This window comes from Rhamphochromis longiceps, linkage group LG23 (genome assembly GCF_057381845.1).
Source record: "Rhamphochromis longiceps isolate RC_006_pf linkage group LG23, R_longiceps_female_GT1.1, whole genome shotgun sequence".
Lineage (NCBI taxonomy): Eukaryota > Metazoa > Chordata > Actinopteri > Cichliformes > Cichlidae > Rhamphochromis > Rhamphochromis longiceps.
The window spans coordinates 40,596,644-40,612,884 of record NC_140578.1 but is presented as its reverse complement, the minus strand read 5'-3'; the positions used below and the strand labels follow the sequence as shown (position 1 = coordinate 40,612,884).

Sequence of the window (16,241 nt, the reverse complement as noted above, 5' to 3'; positions counted from 1 at the left end):
TAGATTACTCAGAAACAAACTCAAGTTTAAAAAAAAAAACTGTAAAAAAAAAAAAAAAAAAAGGGGGCAATTTACAACTTGCACTTCAATAGAAAACATCCAATTACAGAACCAAATCTTTAAAAAAGGACTTTAAACAGTTTTGGAACAACAAAGTGGTCTGAATCTCTGGCAGCCATCTCTAGAAGCAACCCGACGGCCTTCGTAATTTGCCTCAACAAAGTTTGCATCGTTCCTCCCAATGCCTGTGTGCAAAGCAGCTAATTTTCCCAGAAACGTGTGTGCGCTGCTTTTCTTATTCAAGTCATTTAACTTTGATCAGCGGGAACTGGGAACTCGCTGCCTACAACAATCCACTTCCCTTTTATTTCAGCCCATATCCTTTACTTAGTTGAGTGGATAAAAAAAGAAAAAGCCCAAAAAACAAAACCTGGTGTGCTTTTGCTTTCAACAATCAAACACGAGCTGTTGCTGCTGGAGGACATTTGAATCAATTTGAACCTCTCGCACGATTCCCATCACTCTGCGGCACTGGCGATTCGCAAGTCCTTGAGGTTCAGAGGATGTGTCAGCAAGTTTTCTTGTTTTTTTAAAGGTTTGTTTGAATGATTTCGCGTTGGGTTTCTGACATTTGATGTGTGACGATTCCTGCCTACCGCACTTAAATGAACCACAAAACTAACAGTTGAAAAAAATGTATCTAATTTCTGAAAAACAAAGCTGATATCATTAAAAGTGATGACCATTACATAAACCTAATCTACAGTGTGATTAAATTATCCAGGATGTTTTTCAAGGGAAGAATGTCAATTACACTGTTATAAAAGAAGCCTTTAAACAGTCATTTACGGTGGCAACAACGTTTGCTGTAAACATTACTTATTCATCTCGGGATTAACGAGTGACTCCTTTGAAATGCGGTACGAGAACATCCTTAAAGAAGAAAAAACTAAACAAAAAAGGGAGCTGAAACAAAGAACCTGCCAATTACCTCTGCGTAATGGTGCTTGCATTCCCCCCTAAACGCATAAACACTCCAAAGTGTCCACAAACAATATCCACTCATAAAAGCCCACGCCTGCATGCAAGCTGTAGGTGCTTACACACCAACACACGCATGCAAATATCCACCTGCGCGCATTTCTAACCCGCACGCATCCAAATGCGATGTGTATATTGTGACTCTGCAGAGGCTGACTGCTGTTGTGTCTGTATTGAACAGACAGCAGTGAAGACTTTGCCTGGAACGTAGCCTCGGGGTCCCGCTGTGCTGACAGGCCCTGAAAGGACTAACACTGCTCCATCACGCTGCTTTGTACTTTAAAAAAAAAAGAAGGTATTTTAAAAGTGAGCGTGACACACCTGCAACCATCATTACATATTGATACAGTTTGTTCAGAAATTTGATGTCATGGAGGTCAAATCATTATCAGTAAAGGTAGGTTTTTTTTGTTTTGTACAAATAAATACAAAATGTTAATTGCAGCTTTTTCACAGAGTTGGGTAGTTGGAATAAAAGTGATCGGCACAAAACTCTTAATTATTCGCTCAATGAATTCAAGAATAAATGAACTTGAAAATTTCTAAATTACAGGCTGTGCAGTGAGTATTCCACACACAATGCTGAAGCCTTGTCGCTCCGTCTTACCTACAGCACTGTGCCAAACCCCTCATTTCTTTATTTTTTGTTAGGAAAATGGGAAATAAGTGCAGTGATTTAATGAATTGTGTGCAAACACACATTGAAATGAGTTTGTACAGTTCTAACAAGCTTTAAAGTCAATATTTGGTGTGACCACCTTTATTCTTCATCACAGTCTGAACTCTGTGAGGCAGCTTTCTTCTCATTTCTTAAAGTAAGGACATTCAAAGCTTTTCTTTAGATGTTTCTGCAAATTGTTCTGTTCTCTGTCAAGATGATCTCTCACTGCTTCAATAGTTTCGATGTCCGGGTGTGTTTAGGATCACTGTCATGATGAAAATGAAGATGTTACCAATCTGATGGCTTCCAGATGGTACTACATGATGGATCAAAATCTGATGGCACTTTGTTTCATTGAGAGTTCCAACAGTTTTGACAAGATCTCCAGCACCACTGGCTGAAACCAGGACACAGCCTCCACTGTGTTTTACAGGCTGTAGACACTCACTGTTGTACCTCTGTCCTGAACTCTTTTGTACATACTGACAACAAGTTGAACCAAAAATATCAAATTTAGATTCATCCCTCCATGGCTTTCAGATCCTGTTTATCTGCTATAGATCATTTTTAAGGCGTGCCACTTCTTTTGTCCTCCTTTTGTCTAGTTTCCTCAAATTTTTTAATGACATACTGCACATCATTCAAGATGTGTCAGCCCTTTCGTTAATAGCCATCCAGGAATTGCCTTATTGGTTCAAAAATACTCGTTCTTTGCCGTTCTAACAGTGTTACCTTTTGTAGATTAAGGAAATGGGACCAAATTTTGTCGTTTCGCAACAGGCTGCTAGTAACAAAATGTCTCAACATACAATTTAAAATGTGTTGTTTGCTCTGTTGTCTGTTATGTATAGACACAACACTGGTTAGGCCAGTGTTTAGTGGCTTAAAAAGCAAACAAAAAAAATCTTCTAAAAATGGTCAGGTACAAGGACTGGAATGAAAATGAGTGAAAAAGCAGCCAATTCGTTAGAAATTAGTATAAAGAAATGAAGGGCATCTTTTTCAATGTACTGTATAATAAAATCCACTCTATCTTAGGACTAACACCAACAAACCACAGCACCAAGATGACATTATGCATTATTTGTGCAATTTGACTTAATTAAGTATTTGCTACATATCAGCAGCTATATTGTGACAAATATGTATATTAGAGAAAACATATCCTATATGAGGTTGTGGGAATGCATGTATGGAGATTTGTACAAAAGCTCACTGAACTGGATAATCTGAAATCAACTCATCTACAATTATATGCTGATCACATGTGTTGCATTGTCTAGAATAATCTAGGATAATTTGTGTTAATTAACGAAGTGTCGTGGTAACTTCCTGGCTTTTGAAAGGCTCACTGCTGGATTCTTGTGATGTCTGAGGCTGCAGGTATGTAATAAACTCAGAAAGAGAAATAACAACGACTTTACAGACATTACTTCCCAAAAAGTTCTATTTTAGTAACATTTTTGTGAGACAATGTTAATGAGTAAAACTCAGCATATAGGAAAAGTGTCTCCTTTAGCAAAAGGCACACAAACAGTGTCTTGTATGCTCTGTGCGTATGGGAGAGGTGTTAAAATTAAAATGGGGAAGACATAGCTGATAAGCTATTCAGTCCACACGTTCACGGGTATTTTTGAAACATAGCTTTTTCTATGCGTTTGGGCCATTCGTCCACTGGTAAAAGGTGTTTTGAATCACTGAAAATGGAGATTTTTAAAAACTCGTGCCAGGGTGAAGATTTTCAAAAACTCAGTTTTTGCATTTACACGTGGATGAAGAAAACAGAGTTAGTCAAGCAACGTCAAAGGTGTGTGCCTTTTATCTATACAGCGCCAAATCACAACAACAGTCACCTCAAGGCACTTTATATTGTAAGGTAAACCCTACAATAATGCATACAGAGAAAAACATGAGCAAGCATTTTGGCAACAGTGGGAAGGAAAAACTCCCTTTCACCAGGAAGAAACCTCCAGCAGAACCAAGCTCAGGGAGGGGCGGCACCCTGCCACAACTGTTTGGGGTGAGAGAAGGAAGACAGAAGACCTTACTGTTTACATGAGATGGATTTCTACAATGGTGGATACAGACAAAATACTGTTGCTGTTAATCTGACTATCTGCAGTTTTCACACGCAGTTACTGTCCCTCCATTTACAAAGACAGAGTGAACTTCGAACGTGGTTTCTGCATTAAACACACAAGTTCTCACAACCCAAATCCCGATGCCATCGTCGTCGTCATCGGTTTTGAATAAAAAAAAATAATAATAATTAATTTAATGTAAGTATGTTCTATGCATTTTGTCCATTCCTGAGTTGTGAGTCTACACCAGCCATATTTCACAGCACTGTGACTTACAATTATGAATCACGCAGACTAATGTAAAATTTTCAGTTTCTTTCTTTATTGAATAAACTCTGGCCAAGAGAGCCAGTGAGACAAAATCCAAAATACTGTCTTTAGTTATTAACATTTGAAATGATGAAGGTAATTGAAAATGGCACTTGAAGAGTAACACAAAATTAGCTGCCTTTCCAGAAAAACGCCAAAACTTTTCAAAAGTACTTGAGGTTTTGTGAGGGTACAAACCCTGTTTACTCTGTCCCTCCCGGGCTTCTAGACTTCTGACTGGCTAACATTTCAACACAGTTTGAATTTGGTATGTCCCTGACAGCGTTTGCTTTTTACATGTGGACGGAGATGTTATTTTAAAAACTGCACTTTTTTTTAAATGAAAACGCAAAACCTCCGTTTTTAAAAATTCCTGTGTACGTGTGGACGTAGCCTCAGACTTTATACCCCAAAGTCACGAGTTTTTACAGAAGTGTAAAGGTGTTGGAGTAGCTCGGGTCCAGATTAAAAGAGACAGGAACCCTCAGCATCTTACCATTTCCACTTTGGTTATTCTCTAGAATAATCATGTTTTCTTAAATATACAGAATCATGTGCTTAAAGTTTTGCATAAATACTACAACTGTATGCCTGAACCAGTCTGGTCAGATTAAGGGAAACTACTGCATGTCTGAAAGGGGCTTAAAGCAGATATTGTTCTAGTAACTCCATACAAGCAAGCCAACACACACACACACACACACACACACACACATCAATGGAACACTTCTGAACACCCCCCACAGCGTCTCACCAGAATCTTAACACTTACCTATCAACTGGACTACAATGTGCTCTACAGCAAGCAGCTTTGTAGCAGACTGGCAAAGAGGTTGCCACGGTTACAAGAAAGCGCCCCCTCCATCAAAACAGCTGGGGGTGGCAGTGACTGTGTGTGTGTGTGTGTGTGTGTGTGTGTGTGTGTGTGTGTATCTGTCTGCATGTGTGTGTACTAGAGAGAGAGAGAGAGAGATGGGTGATGCTGAGTTGCCAAGGAGACACTTTAGTAAGAAAGGGGCTTGCTGCTCCTGGCCATACTGTAGTTCTTTAAATTGGGTACAGGGAACACACGCTTCAAGACACACACGTAGGGCACAGCTACACACACACACACTTTTCAATCTAGTATCCAATCTCAGGATCAACCAATAAAACCTGAAGCTGTTGTTCTGGAGACCAGTAAAACAAGCCCTGACCTGCACTCTGCTATAAAAACACGTGGCACTCACCGCCACACATACACTCTACACACCTGCAAAAGAAAGCCTGATCTCAATGTCGCCCTGTTCAGTGAAGGTTCTTGAATCCAATTCAACAAAAGCATTAAAAACAGGGTCACAAGACACAGAAAGATTACTTCCAGTTTTAGTAAAAGCAATTAAATTCAACAAGTTCTTAAATTACCACAGATATTTAACGATCTCATCTCTGTGAATGTTTTTAGATTTAAGCTGTTTAAACTACACAAAGTAACACACAAAGGTCTCTCATGAAAGAAGTGCTTCACACTGGATTAAATATACTGAACATGGAGCTTTAAAAGCTTTTTTGGCGTGAAACCACAATGACACGTTAGAGGTATGAATACAAACTGTATATAAAAGATGGAAATGACATCGCCCGGTGATATGTTAGCATTTTGGTCAGCCATGGTTTTTCTTTTGTTTTTTGTTAAAATCAAATTCAGATGAGACTGGAGTGCTAAGCTTTCAACTAAGGCTAGCAAGCTTGTTTGCAGCTTGCACGTGTCTTGTGCAAAGTAAACAACAAATAAAATACTGGAAAAATCACCAAGCTGGTGTTGATAGTTTTTGGGATGTCTGATGGTACAATTAACCCGATAGCAAACATATAATTTGTCACATACATGAATAATAAATTCTAAAAAAAAGAATCACCATCACAAACACAACTGTGAGGAAATTGTGTTATAGCATACTATAAAAATGTACTACTGCTGCGGTGCTGGGGATTTTTGCGCTTTTTTAGGTAGTCCCCAGTGGCCATTCGAGGAACTACAGTTGCTACTTGTGTCTGAAGAGTAGATACCAGTGTGTTAGCTTTTCTCTTTTCTTTCCTTTATCTGTGACATTCAGCCCGCAAACCCAGGAGTTACATACAATTATAACAGAACACTATTCAAACATCAGTAACTTTCCACGTTTGAATCAACTGATCCCGCTACTTTTTTCATGGGATTTGTTGACAGAAAGATAAATACAAAACATCCCCAGCTGCATCCTTTAAAAATGAAAATGACACAGCAACTATTTTCATATCACCCGACAAACCTGACTGCCCACCAAATGACTTCATACGACTGTACAGCCAGTAAAAGTAAAATCCAATTCATGGTATGGCCTATCAGAACTCACTCCAATTAAAGAGCTGTTCAATCATTAAGCATCCATCCATTACTATCTGAATGCATTCAGCTATGTCAGAGGCAGAAAATGAAGCTGGATGGAAACATTGCTCTGGCAGTAATTGTGTTTAGTTGTTTAGATGTATGAGGGAAAGGGGACATATGGGCTGTTTGTATTTAGCCTCCACCTAGACGAATGGCTTTAATAACTGGAGAGGACTTAAAAGGCCATTTCATAATTACTGCCTACCTCTACTGGATTACTGCGACGCAGCGGGGGTGGCAGAGTATGGATGAGGGCTGGAGAGAACTCTGCGGAGTGGGACATGTGCCATTTGTAAACGCGCAGCCAGTTAAAATACTTGAGGCAATGAGGCAGAACTGAGAGGGTGCATACATTGAGACGCACACAAACATACACACCCGGCATGCTAGATTTATAAAGACCTTTACAGACAGCCAAACTATTCACTTAACCTTAATGCAGGAGTCAGACTTCAAGACAGTTAACTATGGTCCTGAGTGAATTAGCTGAGACACATTAAATATGCCGAATGACAACCAATCACAGCCTGCAACCATTCAGAATCACAGAAAACTTTATTACATTTTCACAAAGCTCGCTGAGCATGTTGTACACGTCATCAAGACAAAAGGATCTTTTGTAAAGAGTCTTAAACTATTGTGGAAAAACTTGAATTTGGCATTAAATTGAAAACAATGAAACACCTACGTAAAGTGTATGACCCAGATCCAAAACACAGTCAACCCACACACACACACACACAAACAAACAGAACTCCAGCACTGGCAGCCTTATGCCAGCGGGGCCCTAAACGGTGTAAAAGATCGATATATCCACTGGGATTCCACCCATAGGTTTTGGACTTAATGTTAGCATTTTGGCTGCTCCCATGTTGATTTTTAGTACCAGGAAGTGACCTTAAAAACTGAAGCACAAACCTCAGGGACAGCAAGCCGTAATAATCCACTAAAAATGCTTCAAATGCACCAAAATAACACAGATAGTGTAAGTGCCAGTTTTATGATTTCAAGTAGTGGTTTCATTTCAATTCATTTTAATTTATAAAGCGCCAAATGACATTGTATTTTATATTGTAAGGGAAATAGACTAAGTAATACAGAGAAAACCCACACGACCCCTTATGAGCAAACACTTGGTGAGAGTGGGAAGGAAGAACTCCCTTTTATCAGGAGGAAACCTCTGGCAGAACCAGGCAGCCATCTGCCACAACAGATTGGAGTTAAAGGGTGGGAGAAAGGTCTAGCAGATCCCAACTGGTTCTAGCTGCCTGTGTTGGGACACCTGTCACTCAACTTGGCCACACCCCTAACACTTTTATTTAGTTAATTTTTATTCTCTTTTTATTAAAAGTTAATTTTTAAAGGGGAAAGTATCCATAGAGGCCAAAAGAGTATTTTCTACCACATTGTAAATATGCTGGAAGTACCTATTAGCCTTTTTTTATTACTTTGTAAAAACAGTTTTAAGCTAAACTGCTACAAAAAGTGCTTCAATAATCAAGGAAAAGGCATGGGTGTTGGGGTGGGAGGGGCTTGTGTAAATTTTTCTATTTAAATGCCAGTTTCTTACAGTCTGACACAAGATTAAACATAAACACATCGCTGCTGTAACCCAAACCTGATTTAAACTGAGCCATTATCAATCTCAAGGTCAGCTCTTTGTTCAACTCTGGAGAGCTCGGACCCTTTCCCGGAAGACACAGAGAAACAACCCCCTCGTCCACTGGGAAAAGCCCCAACATATAAGGCAGAAAAGTCCAGGGGATACAAAACACCCACCCCTGCCTGCCGCCTCTCACAGAGGGAAACTCCAGACTGGAACAGAGTCCATCCTGTCTGCAGGAGACTGGTTCCAGAGCCCGAATATACTCTCACGCTAGTTCACCTGACATTCCATATCCGCATAGATAGCCTCACCAGCCGGGGATCAAACCGCCAGTGCCCCCGCCCTTGATGGCCACCAGACACACATTAGACCTGAAGGCTAGCAGTGTGGCTCCGATCTGTAGCTCGCTCTGTGGAAGCGTTTAAGGTTGTGCAACAGCTCAGTTGAACCAGTGGAGTCTTTAAGTGAGGACAGCACAAACCATTAAACCTTCCTTTTTTGGCCACACAAACACTATCTGAGCGCCTAACCTACTGACTAGACTTACCACCTGGCGACCTTTTTGTCTTCAAAAATAAAGTTGAAAGGTAGCCCTTTTACTACACCAAAAAACGTCCAGCGCAGGTCACCGATGTGCCGGCCTTTCAGGAATTCATCCAAATCAAATAGGATCAATGGACTGAGGCCTGAGGTGCAGAAGACGAAGCACCAACTTGAAGAGGATAGTGGTCAAGTTTAAAGAAAGAAGAGTTTGTTTTGTTTTTGTTTTTTTCCCCCCAAAGGCAGAGTTGCGGGAGCGCATACAAACAGTCCTTATGATATAGCAAGTAAAAGAAGGAAAGAGAGCACAAACAGCAGAAAAAAAGCTGAATTACACAGCGCCCAAACAAATACTGTCAGGGGGGGAAAAAGCAAAGGCTTCAGCGCTGGCAGGATGCTGGCTAGCTTTCTGATGCCTCATTGTGCAGGAAAGAAACAACAGGGACTAATGGGCACACAGAGTGATCTCACTGGTGGCACTGCTGCAGGGTTAGCTGTTAGCCATTTAGCTCTAAACATCCAAACAACAACGAATGAGTCTGAATGAGGGTTTTCAAGGTGATCGTTTAAAGCAAAACAAAAACAATACACACTTAAAGAAGCTTGGAAAAGGCAGAAAAAACATACAAAATTACTGCAAAAGTGAGCGGAGGTACAGTGCTGCTGGGCTGGATGAGATCCCAGGTGTGTTGTAAGGGGTAAAGTAGCCTGCTGCCAGGGAGACACTCTAAGGAAGAGAAATAAAGGGATGAATGGAGCGATATCTGTCCAGCACTGCTGGGAGTGTCTTGGTGGGGTGTTCACATGCACGTACACGCAAACACAACACACACCGAGACGACTGGGTCTGAGTCGGTAGAGGAAACTCCAAGACTGGAGCATGTTCAGCATAATCACATGAAGCTGGAACAGATACAGCTGCAGCTGAGCGAGGAAAGAGACAGCGGGAGAGGGAGAACCACAGATTACAGAAGGCGAGTTACTAAAAAAAGGATCAGCCTGTTGAAAGAAAGGGAATGAAATTGATCGTGAAGAGAGAAAGAGGGAAAGAAAGGCGGAGAGAGAGAGAGAGAGAGAGAAGGAGATGAAGTTTTGGGATTGAGAGCAGACTAAAAATGGGGATGAGTCTGGTGACAAAGAGCGAGAAAAAGGCGATTGGGAAGAAGTAGGAAAGGACGAGTGGTTCCAAAGATGAAAGCGGAAAAAAAGAAAGAAATGAGACTTAAAGCTCTATTGAAGATTGAGACTCGAACGACTGGAGAATCAAGACAGAGAGAGAGAGGGGGGGGGGGGGGGGGGGGACAGCTTGAGTAAGTGACAGAGAGAAAGATGGAGAGAGAGGAAAGAAAGAGTTAGAGGAGTGAAACGCACCTCGCGGCAGCTTCAGCCAGAGAGAAAGAGGGTTTTAGCCAGATTAAAGAAGCCAGGCAGGCCTCTTAAGACCATCCGCCTAATGAAATATGTCAAAGCTCATAAAGAAACACCGAGGCCATTTAGGAAGGAGGGGTGGGTTGAGATATGGAGCAGGAAGCTGGGCAAAATACTCTGCATCAGCAAAAATGAGAAACACGCAAAAGCCCTGTCAATACGCACTAGCTAAGACGTCAACTGGAGGGGGGATGAAGAAAAAAACCACAAGAAGAAAGGAATGCAGCAGAGAAGAAATGGATCGCTTTATCTATCATGTGTGCTTAGAAATGCCTGGAAAATGTGAGCAGGAGAGGACAGGGTGGGGGGAGCGGGTGGCAGGGTGGGGTGGGTATCAGACAGAAGAAGAGGAGGGCGGAGGTGAAGCCACTTGTGGGAATGCTGAGTGTGGGGGATTTGAGGTCAGCAACGATGCTCGGGCCATTTGTATTCTGCCAGGCAACAGGCTTAGCTGGCTGTTGCAGGTGGATTTTAGAGATCGGTGTGTGTGTGTGTGAGAGAGCAGGAACAGAAGGAGCAACGAGGCCAGATGTCTCCCAACATCATAACTTAAATGCTGATTTTCTTATACGGGGCCTTGCTGTCATATTAAAGACATTAAATCTAAATGAGATACAAATCACTGCTGAGCTCTACAATTAAAATCCTGACGTCTGCAGCCGAGCTGGAGTCACGACACTCTGTGAGCAACATTTGATTTCTGTTCATCCTTCAGCTGCGCAGATCAACCACAGAGGGTCTGCCAGTCGGCCACTGAGAAGAAATGCTGAAGCTGTTAGATCTAACAAAGCTGAAATTTACCAGTAGTGATCAGAAAAAGCTCCAGTAACACTGCACCTAATCTTTCCTGTCATTATTGTTAGAATGCCACAGACTCCCAGGAAGTAAAAAAAATTCGTGTTCAAAATCAAACACCACTCGAGGCTCATGCTGTGGGTGTTAACGTAGTGCTTTAATGGCGCACTAATGGAGACCTCTGATGTCGTCCATCAATTTCCAGTCGCCTCTGCTCTGGATCCTCACACGTTCTGGCTCACCTGCTTTACCAAATTCACCACGGACCTGAAACTGGCACAGAAAGCAAATATCTCTGGCTACAAGCCAGAGAGCAGACAGCAGTCTCCATGTTTAGGTAACAAGCATGAGCGGAAGCAACCTCATCATTTTCTTTGACATCGACGGCATTTGGACACCCTGGATTTATCCTCCGGGGTCAGACTGTCAGCGCCAAGTTTTACTGTAATGTCGCGAGCCATCAGACAGGTTTGCTGAAAAGATCTGAACTACTACAAAAAAGTGTTTTTAAAATCACTCGTGGATGAACTTTTGATTGCATCTCAAATATTAATTTTTCTCCTCTTGCCGTGCCACATCTATATCTGCACGTTATATTCAATTGAGCATGTCAATCAGTGTATTGCAGGTATGTATTGCAAAAGCACAAGCTGTTGTTTTTGCAGACAGAAATATAAAAAACCATAAACTATCAAACGAAAAGCCTTCTAGAAACTGGAGTCCTGAGAAAGGAGATCAATGAGTCTGCAAGGTATGTAGAGCCTAAAGTCAGGAATTTCACCATCACAAAGGAAGCTCTCATTATAGCCGGCTAGACCACCACGGTGAATCCATGATGAACATAAAGCTTGATACAAGGAGTTCACTACAACCAACACTTCACATTTAGTATCAAGGAGTCTCCAAAGGAGTCTCTTTTTACTCTAAGATCTCTCGTATGTAATGAGCAATCAGTTTTAAGAGGCCTCCCACTCTGCAGCATAAACTGCTACACACACACCTCCAACCAGACACTCTACAAACATGGCTGAGTCCTACAAGTGCAACTGCTACAATGATTTGCACAAATATGGCACAGACCAAAACATTTGTTGATTTCTCTTCTAAAAATGAGTCCACGATCAATTGTAACACATCATTTGTCCTCTATAGGGTGCTTTCTCATATTGGAAGAACAAAAAGATATTGTGAGAACACAAATATGCCACATGCACTGGCAATACCGATTACCCACCCATGACTGGACACCACCTGAACTTCCATGTTTAGTAACCCCAGTATTTGGAATTGACCACGTCCTTCTTTCTATATGAAGAGCTGACAGACGAGAGACTGTTCACCAAACTGCAGGCCATCAAACACCCACTGTTTGACTTCCTGATAAAGGCTTGGACAGTGAAAATGATTGGAGGTTGGACACAAAGGGACTTTGAGTTCGTTGATGTTTTAGCTTATATTATATATCCTCTTCTCCTTCTCAGAAAAACAAAACAAACAAAAACCAAACACTGATTACTTCACATACATCACTTTGAACCACCACTGCACCGTGTCGTCTGTAAGCAGAAAAAAAAAAAGTCTTCTCTTTTACATTTAACCAGACTCTTCTCAAATAAAACAAAGCAGAACTGAGTGCGTACAAATAACTGGAGCAGAATTCATTGTGATGGAGTGGGGGCTGCTGTCAGCTGGGTGAGGATTGAACGCCACGGGCCTGCTGACCTGGGCGGCAATAAAGCAACACGAGCTCAGACGCTAAGTGCTGCACAACTCAACTCTGTCAGCCAGGGGAGAAAAAAAGAAAAAAAGGGAGGCGGAGGGAATAAAGAATAAAGAAGAATATTTGAGAATAACAAGAATCTTCACACATACGGTTCATTTTTTTCCTGTGTGGACTTGTTGAATCGTTAAGCCAAAAGACACAACAAGGGAGAGAAGTGTGGCAGATTGGTGGGTCAAAGAAAAATATATCGAACACTCACTGTTCTTCTGCCCGACCAGTGATCCCACGTTGCTTTCATCAGCCACTAGGAAAAAAGAAAGAGCCAGAGGGACACAGTAAATATCACACATTATGCAAGCAATATCTAGTACAACACAAAACAGCATGCAGGTCATTCCAGTGCCCCATGCTGCTTCATAAATGGTTATACTGGAGCCTACTGGTGCTGGCATATGTTGTAAATGACTCCCGGCGTAAGATGGAAGAGGACGAGCGAGAGGCAAAATGACACAGACTGAAGGAGGAAATGAAAAGGTGGCAGAAATATAAGAAAACCAGAAGAAAGCGAGATATTGTGATTGTGAGAGAAAATGAGAACAGAGAGATGAGACAATATGAGAAATAATAAAGGGACAAAGAAGACCAAGAAAAGCAGCCCTCCCACCAACACCCCACCCCCTCCCACCAACACCTAATCTAACTAGGATTGCGGTCGGCCGGCGGTCGCCACCGCAGGATACAATAATAGGTTTTCATTATCCTGCCATTTCTCTTAAATAATCCTTTTCATTTTTTATGAGGTCAATTTTCCCAACGGACAGATGAGGGTGAGGGAGCGAGCAAGAGTGAGAGCAAGGGATAACATAGGAGAGGGAACAGCAGGGAGCGAGGAAGACAGATGCAGAGACTGGGTGTGCCGGGAAAATATAACAGTAAAAAAAACTTAAGAAAAAAACAAACAATCAGTCAAAGTAAAGCGGAAATTGAAAAAGTGACATCTGTAGCTACCAAGACAAAGAAGCAAAAATACCTTTCTTGTCCACATGTGCCAGATAAAATAAAACTTAAATACTTTCAAAGTTTCGGGAAAAAAATATTCCAGGCCTCATGACCCTGGCAGATAATGAAAAGCTTCCCTTTCACTGTGCCGGAAAGATAAAAGTCTGCGTGGCCAGCAGCCAAGTTGGTCTCTACTGCCACAGAGGAAGGCTAAAAACGTAAGAATCTCACGTTTAACCCCAACTCTGCTAACTTAGTGTGTCACTTTATTACTGAAACATTACTATACAAAGTAAGGATAGTTCTTGTAAAGTACACTGACACTGAATAATACTTTGAGGATATAGACAGTGCAGTAGGTCAGTGGAAAATGTAAAAGGGAGTAGCAGAGCCAAAGGACAAAAGTGACTGAAAGAGAGTAAATGAAGGATTGAGTATGAGATGGAAAAACAGAAAGCAAAACCAGGAATTACAGGAAAGAGCGCGCGAGGGGCAGATGGTAGGACAAATAAACAGAGAAAGTAAACAAGCAGTGTAGAAGAAAACATGTATAAATGAGGAAAGAACACTCACAAAGAGAATGAACTTGAGAGACATGATGAAACCAAAAGCTGTATATAAATGATGGACGTAGCATATGCAACATAACTCACTGGTTTATAGAGTCTGGTTTTAAAGCCTGAAGTTCAGCATCTCAGCTTTTATAACGTGAGCGATGGATCTGACTGTCAATAATCAATCGTCATCCACAATCAGCAGATTTTCAGCGATCTCAGCCTGGACCGGTGACTGACCATTAAGCCTTCCATTAGCATGGAAGAGCACAACTGTAAACTGTGGGGGACTACTACAAAAATATTTGTAACAACAAATCCAATCATACGCTCAAATGACCCTCACCCACTTTTACATGGATATTTTAAAGAAGCTAACAAAGACAAAGCAGCTAAAGCTAACACTGTCCAGGGCTAGCCACAAGCTAGCAGCCTTTGTATGAGCAAAGGATCAAAGCAGTTACGAGGAAAATTATGAAGATGAGTAAAAAAGTGAAAAGGGTTGATGTTCTGTTATTTGGTGAAATTATAAACATGCTAGAAAATTTCTGAAATGCCTGACATTTATTTTATTCAATAAACTAGCTGCATCTGCTTCTGCTTGGTCAGGTAAAGGTGCGTGGATAATAACTCATCATCAGTTAATGATTTGCACTTCTTCCCAGTAGCACAGCACTCCTTTATTGTTTAAGGGAGGGAAGACGTACTGTAGCTTGAGGACAATTGCAAGGTTTAAAATTTTATTGTAAAAATAAAACAGCATTTTACAAAAAGTGGGTTTTTTGTTTGCATATGCTGCCAGTTCTAAGGATGACAGTGCATCTCTATTTATTTCTTATTTATGTCTCTAAATAAGTTCGGAATTTACAAAAACACTACCACGCTGTATTAAATCAGAGTTGAAAACAGCAATTAAGACTATTAACACATCAGGAAAGCGTCTACTGAGATCATTAATGAAAGTTGGGGTAATCTCCACATAGACTTCTATATAATCTGACTCTGTTTTACAAGTAGAGGAGTCAACCTTTGCTGTGAATTAGGACGAATGCAGGTTAAAGGCTCTCCTGCATGACCTTCATTTTGGTTTTTGCCTCTGACAGTTAAAAATTCTGTGTGCCTTGTTTGATTTTAACCTTTTCTCGTTTATGCATATGGTCTTCCATTAAAATCCCTGCTAATTATTTCATTGCTTTAATTTCTGTGTCACTGCCAGCTCTTTAAAAATAGACCAATTGATTAAGGATAAAGGTCCAACTTTTGCTAGTGCTCATAATCAATAAGACATACTGTAGGCGATGTAGTGTTTCTGCTATGGGCGGTTTAAAGGGTTAGATACTCAGCAGGATACTCCCACAATGCCCAGGTGTTGCCTGGAAAATGACTCTTAACGAAAGATAACTTTTGGTTAAATCACTCACACTTCTTTAAACATTTTACAGAGTCATTGCACATGATATCACTTAGACTGCAAATGGCGGTATAGACGGTGTAGTCCTAAAAGGTCTGATGTTTCCATGCACTTTAAGCATCTTAAAGCCAATCCATACAGACTACTTTCCAAAGCAGACTAGAGCTTTTCAGGCTGATAAAGGCATTAGTGGGAGGAAAGAAACTGACTGGAAGAGACTTACTGTGAGATTTGCCTCAAAAAAACAAAAAAAAACATATTTTACCTTTTATAGCTGAAAGCAAAAATATTCTTTCTGGCATTTTTGGGCATTTGTGGAACAGTAGAAAAAGACTGATTCATGATTCTGTGATCCACTGGAACAAACCCACACCGCTTGTCAGAAAATTCAAAGTTTGGCGCAGCTATCGAGTTAGCGATCCCACAATTCATATCAGCATTTGCAGGCTGAGGATTTCTGTGTGTGAGTGAAAGCTCTGAGTCAACAGAGTATTTGCTGAGGCATCAAGGGTCAATAAAAGCAGCTCACCTCTTTCTGTCAAGTGGTGTTTAATAAAAGCTAACCTGCTCTAAGGTGCTGCTGAAGCTCAGGTACGCGTGACTATACAGACTGACATGTGGGAAACTCTCCTGGGGAGAAAAAAATGTCTCTTTAACAACAAATCGTACAGACAGGGCTGGCA

At 41.1% G+C, this 16,241-nt stretch overlaps 1 protein-coding gene across 4 annotated transcripts in view; it reads right to left on the bottom strand.

The window, feature by feature from the left end:
- Window positions 1-16,241, bottom strand: part of pard3ba (par-3 family cell polarity regulator beta a) — a 208,927-nt gene that overhangs the window by 88,393 nt on the left and 104,293 nt on the right. For all 4 annotated transcript variants that reach the window (XR_014909557.1, XR_014909558.1, XM_085397617.1 and 1 more), the window contains exon 17: window positions 12,854-12,898. Coding sequence is in view for 2 of the 4 variants with exons in the window: in XM_085397617.1 (XP_085253743.1) it covers window positions 12,854-12,898 (45 nt within the window). In the remaining 2 variants the exon portion in view is untranslated. The remainder of the gene's footprint in view (window positions 1-12,853; window positions 12,899-16,241) is intronic.